The following is a 20,215-nucleotide window of genomic DNA, read 5'->3' as shown; positions in this document are numbered from 1 at the left end:
TCAGACTATCTGCTGCAGCTCTGAGGCAGGGGAAGGGGTGGTTACAGGAACCGAAGGGCTTTCCCACCGCCAGGTCCCACAGGCCCTGCCTTTTGATGCACTGGGAGAAGGAGCTGGGAGAGGCTCTCACTCTTCTTTGCTCACCCCACACCCAGCTGCTGGCTCCCTGCCTCTCCCCACTCCCAGCTGTGTGAAAGGCTGCCTCTCCTGAAGGGGAGGTTGGTGTGAGCACTGCTCCAGCCTCTACTATCCCCCTGCCTTGTGCTGAGCAGAGGCAGCTGAACTAGAAAGGGGTTGAGTTGGAGCACAGGGTATAAACTCCTCCATTGAGAGAACCTGTCTTTCTGAGAACATGGAAATGAAGATAGAAGAAGACCGCCAAAAAGGAGCCTGGGGTGAGTGCCCAAAGTGATTAGGGCCTTCTGTGTCCATGTCCCCTCCCTGCAGGTGTTTATCTACAACTTCTAAATTCTGTTGGACCCTGGAATTTTGCCCAGGGATCAGAATCTTGGGGTGGTGATCAGTGTAAGACTGTCACTATCTGAGTGCCAGTCCATACAGCTTGCTGCTCTCCAAGGGCAGAGGCTGCACTGGCTCTCAGGCCCCAGGTCTCAGGCTGGCATCTGAGGCCCAGCAGAGCTCTGTGCTCTCTGGCTCCTGCCTTCTGCCTCTGCAGCCCCTGAGCCAGTGGCTGAAACCAGAGCTGCCAGCCCTGCTGGGACCCAGACTTCTGCCCCCTGCAGCTGAGCTGAGCCCACAGCCCTGCTCTGAGCCTCTGCTCTCCAGAGAGACCCTCCTGCTGGACCTCTCCCTCCTGCTTCTGTGCCTGTGCTCTGCTGCCTGTGAGTAACTCATCTGCCTTCTTCTGGGGGACCTGACACGGAGTGAGTTTTGTCACTGACTGTGCAAAGTCACCTGTTACTGCTCAGGGGCTGTACTAATGACAGAGAGCTGCCTCCCTCCTTCAGGTCACTCATGGGTTGGTAGACCCCTTTCATTATGCCTTGCTAAGTGTTTCTCTTGGCTCTAAGCCTTTCAGAATAGATACTTCAGAGGAAACAGTTTCTGGCTCCCCTTCTTAGTCTTTGAGGATTTGGAGAGATTACCCTATCTCCATTGAGAATTTGTAAGAATTTGGATTCTGTGATGTCTGTGTGTTCTACATTTTTATAAAAAAATTCAGTCTTAATTTTAATATTGGAAATATAGACAAAAATTGGGAGAGGAAGGGAGATAGTGAAAATTCTTCAGCACTCCTGAATTTTTCCCCCTGAAGGCAGGGATCAGGGGCTTTAGGCCAGGTCCTTGTGTCCTGTACTGTGTGTGCTTAACCAGGTGAGCCAACGCCTGGCCCCCTCTGTGGATCTCTTAAACAAATTCATTTGAGAGTTTCTGATGCTCTGGCTCATCCCATTGACCTTCCAGTAACTCACACATTACAATGCAAGATTTTCTCAGGAAATACCCAATGTGTAGAATATCCCTTCCTCTATTATTGTTTGTTACAGTTCACTTTTCTGAACACAATAAAATGATGTTACTATCTAACCGATACCAACCACTTATCATTCATCAAATTTTGGTGGTTAATGTACTGTGTGAAGGGTGGAGTGGTGGTGTACATGGTTGGCCACACATGTTACAATGTGCAAGGTCCCAAGTTTGTGTCCCCGGTCCCCACCTGCAGTCGGAAAGCTTTGCGAATTGGGAGGCGGTATGGCAGGTGTCTCTCTCCCTCTGCTATCAGCCCTTCCCCTCTCAAATTTGGCTGACACTCTGCAATAAATCAAGTTTATTTTTTAAGTATTATGTGTGTAGATCATAGAGTAAGCAATATTAGTACAGTCATTGTTTTTGCCTGATGAAATTTTCGGTTACAGGAGCCACAGACTCCTTCTGGCAGTACAATCCCAGTGAAATTCATCCAAATTGCTCTGTGTGTAATTCCATCCTATTAGCTGATGTGATGACTCTGTAGTTGGATGCACCGTGTTTGTTCACTGCTCACCCACTGAGGGGATCCTGACTCTGCTCTTGACCAGGCAGCTTTCTCCTCAGGACTCCTGGTCCCAGAGCTCCAGGAAGAGTATAGAGGGAGTGAGCAGCCCCCAGGCCTGTGAGCACCTGACTCTGCACACTGAGAGGAGCCCTGAGCTGAGATGCAGCCCTGGTGTGTGGGCATCAGCACCCTCCTGCTCTCAGCCCTGCTTCCCTGGCCAGGCGCAGGTGAGTGGGAAGAGCCTTCACTGTCTGATTAATCTGGCGCCTGACTAAGGGTGGGGTGGGGGGACTCTGTACAGGGGATGGTCCCATGGCTTTGCCTGTTTTCCTGAAGGCTTTAAGCTGGTTCTCACAAATGCTAGGCTTTTCTGTTGCATTTCTGACTCTTCCTACATTTTATATTTTCTGACTTGGATTTCTAAGTAGAAAACCAGCCAATTAAAGCAAATTTTGTTTAACATGACTAAATAACTTACAGTTAAGTCTGAATTTACTCTGTTGCTCATTTTGCTGACTGTCCCATGTCCCCTCCTACAGCTGCACTAGGAAAGGCCAGTGTGTGTGCTGCCCACTGCTCTCAGCACCTGGACTCAGCAGCCCTGGGCCCCTGTCACCCTGAGAGTCTCAGTGCCGTCCCTGCTGAGCTAGGAGCTGTGTCCTGTGTCCCTGTCTTGACTTGCCCTTCCTCCCCCTGGAGCTGGACTTGACCTTCATCTGATGACCTGCATGTTTTCATTGCATCTCCTTCACTGAGGTCCCCTCTCCATCCCATTTTTAATAGTGTCTTCCCACCACATCTTCCACATCCCAGGTTCAGTTTATTCCTGGAGCTGAACTTCTACCGTCTCTCCATCAACTTCAGGCAGACTCCCTGCCCTTTGTGTTTCTCAGCACTGCTCTAGGGTTTCACTCAAGCATGTTTTCATTTAGAAGGAAAAATATATAAAAACACAGGGATAATGCCTGAGATGGACATTACCAAGAATGAGAGTATCAGTCAGTCTGCTAGTATACAAATAGCTAACCAATATGTTGTCTGCATGAATCTAATATAATATACACCCCAAAGTAAATAATAAAATCCCCCCAAAATTCAAAAGGTTCTTTCAGGAGCTGTGACTAAATGCAAACTCTGGTGACAATAATAACAGTAATAGTACTAAGCAAGTGTGATTCATGCTACTCTAAAGACAATTCTATGGTTGTGAATTAAGTACTAAACTAGCTGATTATTATTCAAGTCTTGTCTAATAACTGGTTATGTCACCCTTGGTTGGGAGGAGGGAGGAGAAAGGGAGGGTTAGAATCACAGAACAGAACCAGGCAGAATATTCATTGTTCAGACACTGACATTCAAATCATGGGACAGCTTGATTAGCTGAGGAAATGTTCACTTCATACCTTGCTTTTCCTGTTAAATACGTGATTTAATGATCAACACTTTAATGCATTTTTGCCTTTTTTTCCCTCCAGTGTTATTGTTGGGCTCAGTGCCTGCACCATGAATTCACTTCTCCTGGAGGCCATTTTCTCCCCTTTTGTTGCCCTTATTGTTGTAGCCTCATTGTGGTTATTATTGTCGTTCATTGTTGGATAGGACAGAGAGAAATGGAGAGAGGAGGGGAAGACAGAAAAGGAGGAGAGAAAAACAGACACCTGAAGACCTGCTTCACTGCCTGGGAAGCAAGTCCCCTGCAGGTGGGGAGCCGGGGCTCTAACCAGGATCCTTACACCAGTCCTTGCGCTTTGTACCACGGTCGCTTAACCCACTGCGCTACCGCCCAACCCCCTGTAAAGCATTTTTATAAGATGTATGTTTAAAGATGAATTTCCCTATTTAAAGAGAGTGAATAGCAGAGAAGGAGATAGAGAGGGAGAGGCCAGAGCTCAGATCCAGTCTGTGGAGCTCAGGCTCTTCCTCTTTCCCAAGGCCTCAAGCAGGCAGAGCCTGAGCTCCACAGCTGACTCAACACCTAGAACTCAAAGGTGTTCTTTTTTCTTTTCTCTTATTTATTTCCTTCTTTCTTTTTCATAAGGGGTTTAATTAATCATTTTGCATTGTACTCTGGGAATATAAGTTTCCTTTTAGAATATTGCATGGCTCATGGCTTGTGAATGTAACACACCAGTTTGAAAAAACTCTGCATAGCACACTCTTGGCAACAGTCACCATTTTCTCCTTTTTCATACAGGACAATTCTCTGTGGTAGGCCCAGGAGCAACTGTCATTGCCTCAGTTGGGGAAGAAGCTGTGCTGCACTGTCATCTCAGCCCAGAGACAGATGCTGAGAACATGGAGGTTACCTGGGACCGAATGGATCCTCCAGCTCTGGTGCATCACTATGCTGCTTCCCAGGATCAGCAGTGGCTACAGAGCCCACAGTACCGAGGGAGGACAGAGTTCCTGAAGGAGAACATCAACACAGGGCAGGTGGCCCTGAGGATCCATCCCATCCTCCCTTCAGATGGTGGAGAGTACAGGTGTAACTTTGTAAGCTCTACATTTGTAAGTGAAGCTCAAGTTGAGGTGCTGGTCACAGGTGAGTCTTTGAAATGAATTCTCTCAAAGTATTTCTAGGATTTTTCAATAGTATTTAGGTAACAGCGTCTATAGTGTTGGCAAAGAAACTGAACAGTAGACAGTAACAGTAAAAATATGATTATTATAGGCCAATATGTTAAGGAATGTATATCCAAATATTATATTGTCACACTTCAGGTTGCAGCAGAATTCTATGCACCTCTCCTTTATTTATCAATATAAATGATTGAAGAGAACAGAGAAGAAGGTTTCTAGTAATTTCGGCTCTGCACAGTAACAGAAGTGCATCCTGGTCTACCATAATGCCCATAATTAATTTTTATTTCTACAATGTTTACTACAGAGGTTTGGTGCCTATATGACAAATCCATTGTTCCCAGCCACAATTAGTTTTTTTCTTTCTTTCTTTGTATTTTGATTGGACATAGAGAAATTCATAGTGTAGGAGGAAACTGGCATGGGGAAGTAAAGAGACACACCTGCAGCCCTGTTTACAACCACTGCAGCTCCACCCCTGCAAGTGGGACTAGGGGCTTGGGCCTGGTTCTGTGCACATAGTAAAGTGTGTGATCTACTGGGTGTGCCACTGCAGAGCACCTTCTTAATTCACTTATTTTCTTAATTTTAGTAGAGACAGAGAGAAATTTAGAGGGAGGGGGTAAATAGGGAGAGAGAGAAAGAGAGAGAGAAAGGTAGAGAGAGAGGGAGAGAACTGAATCACTGCTTCACCACCCATGAAGCTTCCTCTCTGCAAGTGGAGTACTTGCCCCTAAGGATTTGAACCAGTGTCCTCACTCTCTATGATGTGTGTGCTCAAGCAGGTGCAGCACCACGGGCCCCTTTATTCACTTTCAAAGGTGAATCATCTAAAAACAGAAAAAGAGAAGGATGGCTCTCTTCCTTTTAGGAAATATTCTAGGTCATACACTGTTCCCATTTCACATCACCTTCACAAACACCTCCTAAATGCAGAGGAGTTTGGAATGCAAAGCAGTAAGTGACTGGCACACCCACTTTTAAGATTGTCTCCTTAGCAACTACACAGGCCAGCAAGGTAACTACTAGCCTCATACTCCATCTCGAGTGAGTTGATATTAGGTACAATATGAAAGTCAGGTTTTCCACAGACCAGACCAATGAGTCAAAGACTCAATAGTTCCCTGTGGCTATTCATCAGGGCCATGGGATGGTGAGAACATTCCCAGCATGCCAGGAAGGTCATACTGGAAAGTATTGCTGAAAGGGGAGGTGGATATTTGGGGAAGAACAAGATATTTGTCACAGAAAACACCAACTCTGTCTGTCTTTACTCGCCAGGGTGCACCTGGATTGATAAAATATTCTGCTATTCACTTGAAGGATCATCAGATAGGGGGTGTGACAGCTCACCTGGGAGTGTGTCTGCTTTTCCATGTGGATGACCAGATTTGAACCCAGTAGACAGGGTCCTAGAGAAAGCTTGGATTTCATTAATCACTATTTCTATTAAGATATCTTGAGTAATGAAAAACTTTAATCAGCTAAATGAGTAATAACGTATTATGCAGAAACAGTAAAAAAGCAAGAACATGATTAGTGTTTGTATATTTTATCAATTAATTTATTCTCTTCTAAATATGACTGTGGTGTTAATTCTCTTTTCACTTTTGAAAATTCTTTATTTAATAGTGATTTACAGGATTATAAAAGTAGCAGGTATAGATTCACACTGTACCCACGATCAAAGGCCTATGTTCCCAACAATTGTGTTTAAGGTTTCTTAGCCTCCACATTTATAAAGCAGAGCTGAAATTCATAGAGGTTAACTAGGAAACACAAGAAGGCAGCCAAAGTCATGTGGCAATAAACCTGTGGAAGAATCTACTTTTTCAGTCTCTTTTTTCCTTCCCAGCCTTAGGCACAGCTCCTCAGATTCACATTGAGTCTGGAGGCACTGGGGAGGTGAAGCTGACCTGCACATCCAGGGGCTGGTACCCAGAGCCTGAGGTGCAATGGAGGGACCTACAAGGACTGCGGTTTTTGGAGCCAGCCTCTGAGACAAAGACAGTGGCAAAAGATGGTCTGTTTCAAGTGCAAACATCCGTCACTGTAGACACCAGGTCAAGAGATGTGTCCTGTGGCATAATTAACCCAGTCCTCAGTGAAGAGAAGGAAGCACACGTTTCTATGGCAGGTTGGTATCCTCTAGTGTGAGAATCCTGAGAGTTCTCTGCTGAGCAAGGAGAGGACAGCATCCAAGACCTGAGGGTGAAGGGCCTGGAGGATGCTCTACTCCACCCAATGTAGCTGTTATTGGAGAGCTTGTTTGAAAACTCATCTTTTGTCTGTTCTGTACTTCTTTGTGACGGGGGGTTTCATTACATTATTTTATAGTAATGATTTTATGGTTGCACAAGGTATCAAAGAATATTTAATTATTTTTGAGTAATCTTGTACATTTTTTTTGAAACCTCTCTTATTCCTACTGCCAAGGGAAATCACCCTTTTAGACAATTTGATGTTTCCCAGCTGTCAAATGAAGCCAATCTGGTGTATTCCACCTATCACCTTTGTGACTTGAGGCAACTACTAACCTTCCTGACCTAGACTCTGAATTCCTGCATCTCACAGTCCCCCACACTCTTATACTGGCCTGCCTATTGCTTGCTTGTCAGACTACCATAAAGATATTAGGAAGGTCACTGAGTAGAGAGGACAATGGAAAAGTCTGATTGAGGAAACTGAGAAGGGAGGGAGGAGAATTAAGTATAAGGGAATCATTTGTAGCATTTGTACCATTTTAGGAATTATAGGAGAATTATAGTTGAAAGCATCCATACACCAAGGCTTGGCATCCCTGAATGAGAAGACAATGGTATCTGATGCATCAGCTTTACTTGTGGGTCCTCTCCCTTTGGAAGTACAAGAGAACACTAAGCTCTCAGGGATTCCTGAGTCACTGTGAATTGCAGTGAGGAAGGGTGAGGATTAGAATCACTGTCCCTGCTCACATGCCTCCCAGGAGAAAGCCCTTGAGTTTGTCCACAGCCACTAGGTCACTGATGTCAAGCTCAGTCTCAAGGAAGATAATTCCTGTGTTTCAGACGCCATGTTCTCCAGGCTCTGGCCCTGGATAGTGGGATTCATTGTGCCCCTGTGTCTCCTGGCTGTTGCCACAGTCTTTGGTGTTCTCTTTGTACGAACTAGAAGAAAACTAGGTATGTTTGGGCTTGATACTCTTGTCCTTGTCCTAATAATAGCTTTTACCATAAATTTACTTCACAGATCATCTGTGATGGGTGTACTGAAAGCAGAAATAGTTGACATCAGTTAATTGATTAGAAATATCACTCTTAGTTTTACCCTTCAACCATAACATCCCTGACTGGTTGAATTGTTTCTAGATTGGGATCTATATTACAGAGCAGAGTCATTTCAGAACCCCTCCCACATCAGAAGGGGGATGTCTGGGAACCTGTGTCTGTCTTGCAGCATCAATAGAGCATCTCTGGTGAGATGAACAGCAGCTCAATCTGACCCTGTGTTCTTAATGATTAATTTATGTTTTGCTTTATTTTCAGGTTCACTACCAAGAAAATATGGTGAGTTGCATTATACCCGAGAATCATGCCAATTTTTGGCTACTGACCCACATTCTAGTTATGCTAAATAAACATAAATCTGGTAGGGAAGTATTCAGGGGAGCTGGGTGGTAGTGCATTTGGTTCAGCAGGTGTAGTTCTGTGCATAAGCACCTGCATAAGGACTGGAATTTAAGCAACTTCTTCCTACATGGTGGAAAGAGAGAAGAGCAAAGGCAGTACCTCTCTCTCTCTCTGTCTGTCTCTCTCTCTCTCATTCTCTCTCTCTCTTTCTCTACCTCCCTCCCTTCATCCCTCCCTCATCTCTCCCTCTATCTTTCTATTCCCCTCTCAATTTCTCTCTGTCCTGTGATATAAATAGAAATGAAGAAAAAGGAAAAAATTGTGTCATGAGCAGTATGTTGGTAATGCCAGCACCACGGAGCTTAATAGTATTCCATTGTGTATATAGCCCACACCTTACTCAGCTACTTGTTGATGTTGGACACCTCAGTTGATTCCAGGTTTAGACTATCATAAATTGAGCTGCTATAAACTAAGATATACACAGATCTTTTTGGATGGGTGTGTTAGTTTCCTTAACATATATCGCCACAAGAGGAATTTTGAGGTCATAAGGTAGGTCCATTTCTAGCCTTTGAGAGTTCTCCAGTCTACTCTCCACAGGAGGGGGAAAAATTTCCTTTTTTTTTTTTTCAGGTTTAACCAACACAAGGTTTGTTAGTGTGAAACAAGTTAGAGGCAACATAAGCAATTATCATTAAGGGTTGAGTATAGTTATGAAAAGTTTAGTCCCATAAGATAAACAATTATCTGCTTGGTAAAGGTTGTTCATGGCTATAGAGGGGTCTAAAAGTTTACCAGCTAGCAGAGTCAGATGTGTTCAGTTCCAAGAAGAAGTAGCCATGGCGGATACCTGACACATCTCTGTTGAGATGCATCTGACCTGGAGAAGCAGCAGCAGCCAAAGAGATCGCCCTGCTTAAAGTCTCGTGCTATTTTTTTTTTACTTTTTTTTATTTAAGAAAGGAGACATTAACAAAATCATAGGGTGGGGGGGGTGGGTACAACTCGCACAATTCCTGCCACCCAATCTCCGTATCCCATCCCCTCCCCAATAGCTTTCCTATTCTCTATCCCTCTGGGAGCATGGACCCAGGGTCATTGTGGGTTGCAGAAGGTGGAAGGTCTGGCTTCTGTAACTGCTTTCATGCTGAACACGGGCTTTGACTGGTTGGTCCATACTCCCAGTCTGCTTCTCTCTTTCCCTAGTAGGATGAGTCTCTGGGGAAGCCGAGCTGCAGGATGATTTGGTGGGGTCTTCAGTCCAGGAAAGCCTGGCCGGCATCCTGATGGTATCAGGAATCTGGTGGCTGAAAAGATTGTTAACATACAAAGCCAAGCAAATTGTTGAAGAATCATGGACCCAAAGGTTGGAATAGTGGAGATGAAGTGTTGGGGGGTACTCACTGCAAACTTTAGTGTACTACTGCTTTCGGGTATATATTTGCCCAATGTTACGGATACGTATGGGAGCCAGAACAACTTCTACTCCCACCAGAAGAGCAGGAAGGTTCTACTTTCCCCACAACCTCTCCAGCGTTTAGTGTTGCTGTGGTTTCTGATGTAGACCATTCTCACAGTTGTGAAGTGCTATCTCATAGTTATCTTTATTTGCATTTTTCTGATAATCAATGACTTGGAGCATTTTTTATATGTTTCTTGACATTTAGAATATTTTTTGTTTAATATTTTGTTCATATCCTCTCACCATTTTGGATGGGGTCATTTGTTTACTTTTTTAAAGTTTTTTATATTTATTTATTTTCCCTTCTGTTGCCCTTGTTTTATTGTTGAAGTTATTGTTGTTATTGACATATTCATTCCTGGATAGGACAGAGAGAAATGGAGACAGGGGAAGACAGAAAAGGGGACAGAAAGATAGACATCTGCAGACATGCTTCACCACTTGTGAAGTGGGTCTCCTGCCTTTGGGGAGCCAGGGGCTCAAATGGCTTCTTTATTGTCCTTGTGCTTGGCACCACATGAGCTTAACGCACTGTGTTACCACCCATCTCATTTGTTTTCTTGTTGCTGAGTTTGGTGAATTCTTTATATGTTGAAAAGGCACTCCTTTCCCCAATTCATAGTCTGGGCAGCTTTGTCAAAGATTAGATGTCCATGGTATGGTGTCACTGATTAAATCATTTAAAGTAGGAGTTTGTTTGTTTCTATTAGTTTAGGATTCCCTTCAAAAATTTTGCCTGACTGGACTGGTGGTGGTTAATTCCTTTGGTTTCTGTATTCTTGGTTACTGTATGTTTTCAGTTATCCTATATACATGAAAGATGGCTTAGCAGTAGAGAGAATTTGTGCCTGGTAGTCTATTTCTTTAGTATAGTGAATATTTCATTCCACTCTCTTCTGGTTTCTAGTGTCTGTGATGAGAACTCTGCAGATAGTCTGATGGTTCTTGCTTTGTATTTCAAATTCTATATCTTTGTGTCATGCATTATCCAAGGATACAAAATTGAAATAATAATAATAATTTAAAAAATAGACACAGTGCCACATTTGGCTGACAAGCAGATAACATATTATGAATGCTGTAAAATAATTAGAGAATTTATTAGACTTTAACATCTGAAAACTTCTTAGAAAGGCAATTCAAGGCTCCAGCCATAACTTACAATCCAAAATATTATTTCAGCAAAGAACTACAAAATTCACAAAGAAAACTTCAAATGGAAATTCAAGAAGTTAAAGAGGCTGGTGAGGGAATTAGAGCGAGTATTAGAGGCATTGTAAATAGAATATTTCAGCTCTAAAACTAGCTAGCAGGGTTAGTACAGAAAATCACGACTTTCCTTAGTCTGAATCTGCTGAACAGTGGGGATCCAGAACAATGGGGTAATTCTGGGTGAAATAGCAGGCGCCAGGAGAAAAATATTAACATCACAGTAACTTGAATTCCAGAAGTTGAGGAGATGGAGAGGGAGTAGAGTTGATATTTGAATATGTCATAGAGTAAACCTGTCATACACCTTGAAATTGCTGAAAGTATAAGCATTAAGAAAGCCAAAAGAACAGCCAGAGTTTATAAGTCAAAATGGCCCATACCAAAATACATCACAGTATAGTGTTGAAAAAACAAAGACAAAAAAAAAATCTTTTAGGTCACTAGAGAAAATGTGTTTTAATTTTAAACGCTATTCAGATTATTATTAAATGTTTTCTAAATATATTCATAATTCACATTAATAAGACACCCAGGACCAGACAGACAACTCCCCAGGTACCTTTCCTACATTGGTTTGGGAATCCAGTCAGAAGCCTGGCAACAGTGGGAGGTGCCAGTGCAAATATGTAAATTTCTGTGCTCTGGGTTTCCTCCTTGATCTAGCTCACTCTTCCTCTCAGATCTTGTATCTGAGTGAAAAATAGACTAGACTCTGAATTTTCATATTTGAAAGCTCTGTCTCTCCTCCTCATGCTCGGTTGAAAACATAGCCAGTTTCCCCTCAGAATGCTGATCTCTCTCTTTCTCTGTTTGCTTGTAGCCCAAAGCAAAGCCCTGGGAGCAGAGGGTGAGTGAAGTCTGAATTCTCTACATTGACATCCACATGTCATTATTCATACCAGTTCCTGCCCTGCTAGCTTTTCAGTTAACTTTACATTTTCTTGTTTGTTTGTAGGACTAAGTGTCATCAGAAGATTTGCTGGTAAGTACAAATGTGATGAGTATTAAGTGTGATATATGACTGCCATGAACTATTATGCAAATAGACAGACTCATGCCTGCAGCTCAATATCCCAGGTCCAATGCTTCAGATCCGCATATCGCAGAGCTGAGCAGTGCTTTGGTAAAATATATAAATAAATAAAAGTAAAGGAATAAAAGATGTCTGGTGTACAGCACAGTTACATATAAATGCTCAGAGAACTTCCATTTCCTCAACCCCTGGTAATTCAGTATGAATCACTTTAAAATTCTATATTTTGGCTGGTAAATAGCTCACTAGGATGGTGCGCTGCCTCTGCTTTGTGTGCAACCCAGGTTCAAGCCCGGCCCCCCTTGCATTAAAGAAAACTTTGGTGCCATGATCTTTTTTTTCTCTCTCTGTCTTTCTGGAACTCTTTTTAGAATAAAGGCTTTGCCCAAGTAAACTATACAATATTCTGTACTGCCAGGCTAGCTTCACAATCAGGAGAGAGGATCCAGGAAACAAGCTCATGATGATATCAATACAAGTCTTTATTCATGCAGGCATCCCAGAGTCTGGCGTGAGTGCAGTGGGTTAAGCCACGTGGTACCAAACCACTATGGCCACCTCTCAATCTGCACACCAGCTCTTCACCAAGTTGGGACATGGGAGAGAAAAGAGAGAAAGAGAAGAAGAGGAGAAGAGAGCAAAACCAGGAAAAAAAGTGCTTTATAGGGCAAAATTGGTAGTGGCAAGTTGGGAAAGGAGATGGCTAGAAAAGGGGGTAGAGAGAAGAATGAGTGGGAAGGTAGAAAGCTTCCATAGCAATGGTTACCAGGGCTTTTTATTAACTGGCAGGCTTAATGTACCCTGCAGGCTGGGCGAGTCTCGAGGTAGAAAGAAGATACATCAGGCAAACAACGATTATGTAAATAGGCCATAGTATCTCCCACTTTATTTTTATCTAATGACCATAGTATCAGTAATGTGTGGTGCTTTGTGGGGCAGAGAGTCTGATAGGACAAGGCACACCTTTGGGTTACTACTGTCCCTCCTTACTCAACCTCTCAGTTGAGAGAGATACTGACAGTATAGACACATCCCTCAAGTTCAAGCCCTGCCAAGCTCAACCACATCTTTACAGTTTCCCACATCTCCCTCTTTCTTAATGGCCATATATAAATGGGTGAATGTCTGTAAAACACTCCATTTCTGTCAGGGGATTAACAGTGTAGGGGTGAACAGAACCATTTTGGGCAGAAACCTGAATGATACCATGCAGGCATTTTTAAAAGAACTGGAATAAGACAGAGAGTGGTAAGTAAAAGTAACAAGGGACAGTGTGAAACTGAAGAGAGGCCTGGTAGGTGGAGAGAGGCTGCCTGATGAGTTGAAAGGGGTGCTGTGTCGGGCTGAGCTTCACTGACGGGAGACAGACGACCAGGGACTCATGGTTGAGCTGTACGCAGTATCTCTTTATTCATGCAGGATGCAGCGCAATCTATACCAAGCTAGACTAAACTAACAACTAACTAAAACGAACAATGTTGTCTTTATATATACTTCCCAAGTAGGGTGTGAACAGGATGTGACGCAGAGAGGGTGGAGAGAAAAGTGACTGGTGAAAATCAGAGTGTGACAAGGAGAGGATCAGGGTGTGACAAGGAGAGGGGGTGGAGCAGGTGAGAATTCTACCACTAAACCACCAATGCCCTGGAAGGAAGGTGGTGCTTGTTAACAGAGGTTATGTAAATAGAATGAAGTGGTTATGTAAATAGAATAGTGTTAAGCAGGGAGGATTAAACCAAATGAAACAGAAAAGGTTTTTAAAAGCATACCAACAGTGCTGTCTGATAGGCAGAGGAGTGGGAGCCTGATAGGCTGAGGGCTGAGAGGGGTGATCTGGCATTGCAGAGTACCAAGACAAAGTCCATGGACTGCTATAGTCAATCATCAAGATGTTTAGCAGTGTAACGGGAGTATCCAAAAGTGTACCAGCAAGTCCCCTAGAAGTGTCAGTACAATGCCAATGACCAGGGGAAGAAATGCCACACCTCTATCTCGATGGGGGAGGACAGCAACTGGAACTTTGCTTCTCTGTAAAGAGTGCTCTGAAACTGCAAAAATGTGACAGGAGAAGAAGAAGCAAGAAGGGCAGACAGCGATTGGTGAGAGAAAGATAGTAAGAAAGTTATGTCCTTGGAGTCTGTGAATCATGTCAGGTCACATCATTGTTTTTTTTTTGGGGGGGGAGGGGACACTGTAGTCATGCAATCTAGTGGCGATGTCAGAATGTGTGTGGGTCCAGATGGTTTTCCTGGGATTCCTGTGAGAGAAACACAAACAATTGTGCTTCCCATGGTTAATAGGGTATCTGGATCAAATTTTTATAAATATTAAAAGAGTTTTAATGTAGTTAGTACCTTAGCCAACTGAATATTTTTTATTTACTTAATTGTGCATAGGTGTTTTGCGGGCCTTCTCAACAACCATTTGTCCTTGGGGGTTGTAACGGATTACTCTGGTATGGGTGATGTTATAAAGGAAAAAAGTCTTTAAATTGTTGGCTGACAAAGGCAGGCCTATAGTGGCAAAATGATATACACCAGTTAAGTGTAGAAAAATATGTGAATGTTGTTGTTAATTTACATAAGTTGTATATGGGGGAACTTCTTATATAATTTAATATCTTACCATATGAGTAGATGCTTTTTCATGTGAAGACTTGACAGCTGTAATTCACTTATTTGTGAACAATAAAACTTATAACGAGTTAGAAGTTTACTATAATAACTCAATGATTATAATTAGTTTAAGTATCTTTATAAGTTTGGAAGGCCTTTCTAGTATGATTTTAAGGCTGTTGAAATAATTTAAGCACAATAAAATGTGGTCAGTTAAAAAGAAGAAATATTCTTAGAAGCCTCAAGCATGAGGACCATTAGCATAAGCATTGTGTGACCTATTGTTCACCAGGGCTGGTGCTAGCTTTTTAATTGAGAAGATATATGAAGCTTTACATATCAATAGTGTCTTTTCTACCTTTTGTTATACTCATTTAAGATGGAGACACACCCCAGATGTGTGCAGGATCTTCAGACTAGATTTAGTTAAAATATATTGATTTTAAACTAATTTTTACCTTAGACTTTAAACACTCAGGTTACTTAGAGAGTTAAGATATGTTAGTTACAATGTTTTTTTTTTTTTAAACATTTACAATGTCAGATTTGTTATGGATTAATTTCCACAAGATAGCTCACAGGGCACTTTTGAGGGCCCTCCAAAGGTGTCCTGTATAGAGAATTTGTATTTTGACTTTGGAGATGATGAATTGTCATGTTAAATATTTAGACTTTTACCTTAAATACTAAGTTACTTTAGCAAATTAATTTTACCTTTATAAGAATCGTGTTGAAAACTCCTTCATTTAAGTTTCCCTGGTAAGAATGTAGCTTCAAACTTACACTTTTAACCTAAAAGTTAATGTTTACCAAACTTCAAACACACACATAATCATGTAGTCATTAACAAACAGGAGGAGAAAAACTTTTGCTATAGAGACATATCATGTCAAACACAAATTTAGATCTGTACTGTCTTAGTTGAACCATTTTTACATACACAGTTTAAGGCTAAATGTTTCACAATTATACCAAGACTTAAAAAAAATTAAAAAGAAAAAAAATTTAGGGTTGTTTCTGGACATCTCCAGAAATCATGGATGTGTCCAGCATTTTTATATAAAGTTAAGTTTCAGAATACTCGGAGCAAAATGGGTCGTACAAAACTGTCATTCAAATCACTCTCTCACAAAACACAACTGGCCAGTTATAGAATAAGATATTCGGGGAAGAGAGAGCTCTGTGAACCAGATTTTTCAGATCCCGCCATGTGGTATTATGGGTCCTGTGGTGTGTTCTGCAACCAGTCCTCTTGTAGTGTTTCTTATTCCTCAGGGATAGCAGTGCCATCATATACGCATTGCAGGAAATGCTGGGCAGAAAGCCAGACAGATTTTGTTTCCCCTCTGGAAACACTCATACAAAAAAAAAAAAACTATCCCATGGTCATTGGGGGTTAGGCCATTTCCAGATTTTATGGCTAAAATCAGTTAATTCTGCATACATGTACCTGAAGTCAAAAAGAACCAAGTCATGAAATATGAAAGTGTTGTTTCAGAAAAAAATTTTAAATGAATGTTAAAGCCTTGGATAACAGTGATAAAATTGAATCATTTGCCGGAAATATACTTGCAAGACATTTGAGGAGAAAACAAGCTATCACTGAATCCATTTTGTTAGATCACTTTATTGGGATGTGTGTTAATTCATAAAACTGACTTTTGTGGGGCTGGGTGGTGACATACTCAGTTGAGTGCACAGGTTACTGTATGCGAGGTCTCAGGTTCGAGTCCCCAGTCTCCACCTGCAGGAGGGAATCTTCCTCTGTGCTAAAGCTGTGTTGCAGGTGTCTCTCTTTCTCTCCCTCTACCCTACCCTCACTCTCAATTTCTGCACCTATAAAAAAAAATACTGCCAGGAGTGGTGGATTTAACATGTATGTAGATACTGAACTCAGGAATTATCCTGGTGGCAATAAAAAGAAGAAAAAAAACTTTTTTAAAGTAGACAGTCTTTGTCATGAAGATAGTGTTGCCCATCACAGAGAGAAGTGCCAGTGCACCTCACATCCCACCAAACTATTCTTTCTCCACGAAAGAAAACTGAGACCTACCCTAAGCACCATTGCACTCCTGGACTCCTGGTACTGGTGCATAGGACCACAGTGTATTGGAAGTCTCACCCTGTCAGTTTCCTGCTTTGTTTCCTTAATTCCCGGTACTGGCAATTAAATACTGTAGACCTCAGTCTACAGTAATCCCAAATTTGCATCAATAGTGCTCCAGAGACTAAACAGACTGGTAAAATATGAGATTTGTTGTCAGCTCTCTCCCCCCACAATCAATTTGCTCACATCTTTCTGTTGTTACCATCCGCCTGAACATATGCTGTCAAATCTCTCTCCTGGACAAACAGATCTCCATAGCAGCCACACTTAATCTAAGTGTGATTATACATTATTTTCTTTTGTACTCAGAATTCTGTGAACTAGTTCATAATAATCTTTCCCTGTTACCCTGTGTGTCCATCTGCCCAGAGAAAGGGCAGAATCCCCAGTGGTCTCAGGGGCTCAATGATGCCCCCACCCTCTTCCCATGGGCTTCCCTGGCCCCGCCCCTTCCTCTCCTCTCCTCTGGCTGCACTGGACACTGTCCTCTCCTGAAGCTCCTGGGGTGCTTCAGTTTCTGTATTTGCAGATGGAGCTCACCTGGCCGTGCTGCCCTCTGCTCTGCTTTCATGGCAGGAACAAGGCTCTAGGCTCCTGCTGAAAAATTTATTATTTTACAGGACCAGAGAGGCAGAGAGCCAGAGGGCATAGGGAGACAGAGATACAGAAAGAGAGAGAGAGAGAGAGAGAGAGAGAGAATGGTCCAAGATATGGATGGTTGCTGAGGCCTCTCAGGAGCATGTGGTGACATGTCATTCTCCCCTTATCAGTGTTCCCTCTAGACCCTCTGATGTGATGTGTCCATTTCACAGATGAGATGGTTTAATAACGTCTATAAATACATTCTTCAGATATGGGAATTTACTGGCTCTGTGGTCAGGGGTATGGAATGATAATTGTTTTGATCTCTCTCAGGTTTTGAAAAGTATCCAGGAGTATTCAATTTTTTTCTTTCCTCTAAATATTTCTCATGAAATATTTCACAGCTCTGGGCCACCTGTATTTTCTTTGTAATTCAAATACTCACAGAGAGATGATGAGAGGGGAAGCCCTACCTCCAGTTCTTGCTTTTCCTGGTGACACAGCACCTTCCAGAGGGCCTGGGACTGTAACCTGGGCCAAGTGCCTGGCCTGGCATCACCCACCCAGTGAGCTCTCTTTCTCTCTGGCCCCTCATTTGTTTCTCACTCTTATTTTCATCCTTCACTTACAAATCCTGTTAGATAGGCATCAAAGACCTTATGTAAAGCCTGTGAGCCCTAAGGTAGGACTTACTTTCAGTCCTACAGTTAATAGATGTACTTCTTCTTCTGCAGCCAACATAACCCTGGATCAGGATACTGCTCACCCTTACCTTAAGGTGTCAGAGAACAGAAAATATGTGAGAAATGTTGGTGAAAAACAAGATGTTCCTGACAATTCGGAGCGATTTGACACTCTCAGGGCTATTCTGGGGGAGAACAGCTTCTCTGCTGGTGACCATTACTGGGAGGTGGATGTGTCTTCGAACACCCAATGGGAAACAGGACTGTGTGTGGAGTCAGTGGAGCGGAAAGGAGGCATCACTGTTTGTCCTGAAAATGGGTTCTGGGCACTTTCTCTAAGGTATTCTGAACTCAAGACACTTACCACTCCCCCTTACATTCTTAAGGTTTCAAAAGACATTCAAATTGTGGGTATTTTTCTGCAGTATGAGAAAGGTCTGATTTCTTTCTACAATGTGACAGAGTGCAGCCTTATTTATACTTTCAAAAGCACCTTTACAGAACCCCTGAAGCCATATTTCTACCATGGATACTTCAGATGGGGAATGAACATGGGCCTCCAACTCCTCAGCTGTCAGTGACAGATCCTGTCATCACTGTGGGGACACAGCTAAGACACCATTGGGTTTCCTCATGGGCCATGAGACCATCAGACACACCCACACAGGAAACTGCAGTCAGGGGAACCAGGATCTGCCTCAGGCCAGACTCCTCCAGTCTTTGGGGAAACACAGAGTGACCCCTTGTAGTGCCCACCATGTGCTGCCCATTTCTATTCCCCATTCTCTTAGAATCCTAATTCTTGTTACCCTTTGGCTTTAGGGAAAAAGAAAAAAGCAAAATTCTGTAAAAAACAAAATAATAATAATAATACATTCCCAGATATCAGTAGATAGTCTGAAATAACTTATCTACTTCAAAATACAGATTTGGTGGTTGGGCACTGACAAACCGCTTGGGATCCCATGTGACCAAGCATTGGGGTTTAAGACTCTCATCTCCACCTACAGAAGGGAGCTTCACAAGTGGTGATGCAGTACTGCTGGTGTCTTCTTCCTCTCTATCCCACCTTCTTCTCAGAGTTTTCTATCTGCATCCAAGTCTGTATTTCTGCTTCACAAAGAGCTGTGGTACCTCACGAGTAGAGGCTACATGCTGTTCATTTCACTGACCAAATTTGTCTGAGATCAGTGCCTTGTATTCAATATAATATTGGCTGACACAAACTCAGTGAAATTGAATCCAGTCAATAACTAGACTGACTCACACCTTGGAGGACTCATGCTTTCAATGCAGCTTCTGTCACTGTCCATGGTCCTATCGTCAGGTCCTGTGAGTCTCCTGGCTAAGTCAGATGGCTCTATACTGGATTATAATCCTACAGGGAAATATTACTTCACAATAAAATATGAATGCATCATTTGTGGAAGTAATTTATTTTACTACATGGTATATACATAATTGCCATATATGCTAGAGTCTCCTGTATACTGCAGTATCTAATACACATTACTGGGTGCTCACACTTGATTAATTTTCAGAGATTTGATCCTGAATTCAGAGAATGAACTTAGAAATGCAGTGTTAAATAGGACAGAAGGGAACAAAGGAAGGAAGGAAGAAAGGAAGGGTAAAGAAAGAAAGAATGGAAGGAAGAAAGGAAGGAAGGAAGGAAGGAAGGAAGGAAGGAAAGAAGGAACGAACTAAGAAAGAAAGAAAGAAAGAAAGGCAATATTGCTGACAGAAATTGTTACAGTGCATAAAGCTTTGAACCCTACAGCATGAGGTCTTGATTTCAGTCTCCACCCTTACGTATGTCAGTGTGATCACTTTTTTTTTCTCCCTCCTATCATTTACTTTCATAAACAAATAGATACGAAATACCAAAATATAGGGTGCTTGGCAGTAGTATGGCGGTTTAAGTGCAGGCGGTACAAAGTACATGGACCAGTGTAAGGATCCTGGTTTGAGCCCCCATTACCCACCTGCAGGGAGGTCATTTCAAAAGCAATGAAGCAGGCCTGCAGGTGTCTATCTATCTCTCCCTTTGTCTGTCTTCCGTTCCACTACTGATTTCCCTCTGTCTTTTTCCAACAACAACAACAATATCAATAATAACAATAATTATAACAACAAGGGCAACAAAAGAGGAAAAAAATTGGCCTCCAGGAGCAGTATATTTGTAGTGCAGGCACCAAATCTCAGAGATAACCCTAAAGAAAAAATAAGGAAATACCATATTATATATGAAAATTATGAAGAGGCAAAATAAGTTTATCATTAAATAATCAAATAATTGATTGCTTTGGGTTTAGTTTTTTATGAAAAATC

General features: G+C 42.3%; 1 protein-coding gene across 1 annotated transcript; it reads left to right on the top strand.

Moving 5' to 3' along the window:
- Positions 1–352: 352 nt before the first annotated feature.
- Positions 353–18,922, top strand: LOC103123439 (butyrophilin subfamily 2 member A2-like). Its single transcript, XM_007534089.2, has 8 exons — positions 353–395; positions 4,194–4,541; positions 6,212–6,238; positions 6,435–6,716; positions 8,104–8,124; positions 10,783–10,896; positions 11,820–11,846; positions 17,936–18,922. The coding sequence occupies exons 1-8, from the start codon at positions 353–355 to the stop codon at positions 18,463–18,465; spliced, it is 1,392 nt and encodes a 463-aa protein (XP_007534151.1). The 3' UTR covers positions 18,466–18,922.
- Positions 18,923–20,215: the final 1,293 nt, after the last annotated feature.

This window comes from Erinaceus europaeus, chromosome 9 (assembly GCF_950295315.1).
Source record: "Erinaceus europaeus chromosome 9, mEriEur2.1, whole genome shotgun sequence".
NCBI classification, from domain to species: domain Eukaryota; kingdom Metazoa; phylum Chordata; class Mammalia; order Eulipotyphla; family Erinaceidae; genus Erinaceus; species Erinaceus europaeus.
Note: the sequence above shows the minus strand (reverse complement) of the source record. Positions and strands in the feature narration are given on the sequence as shown.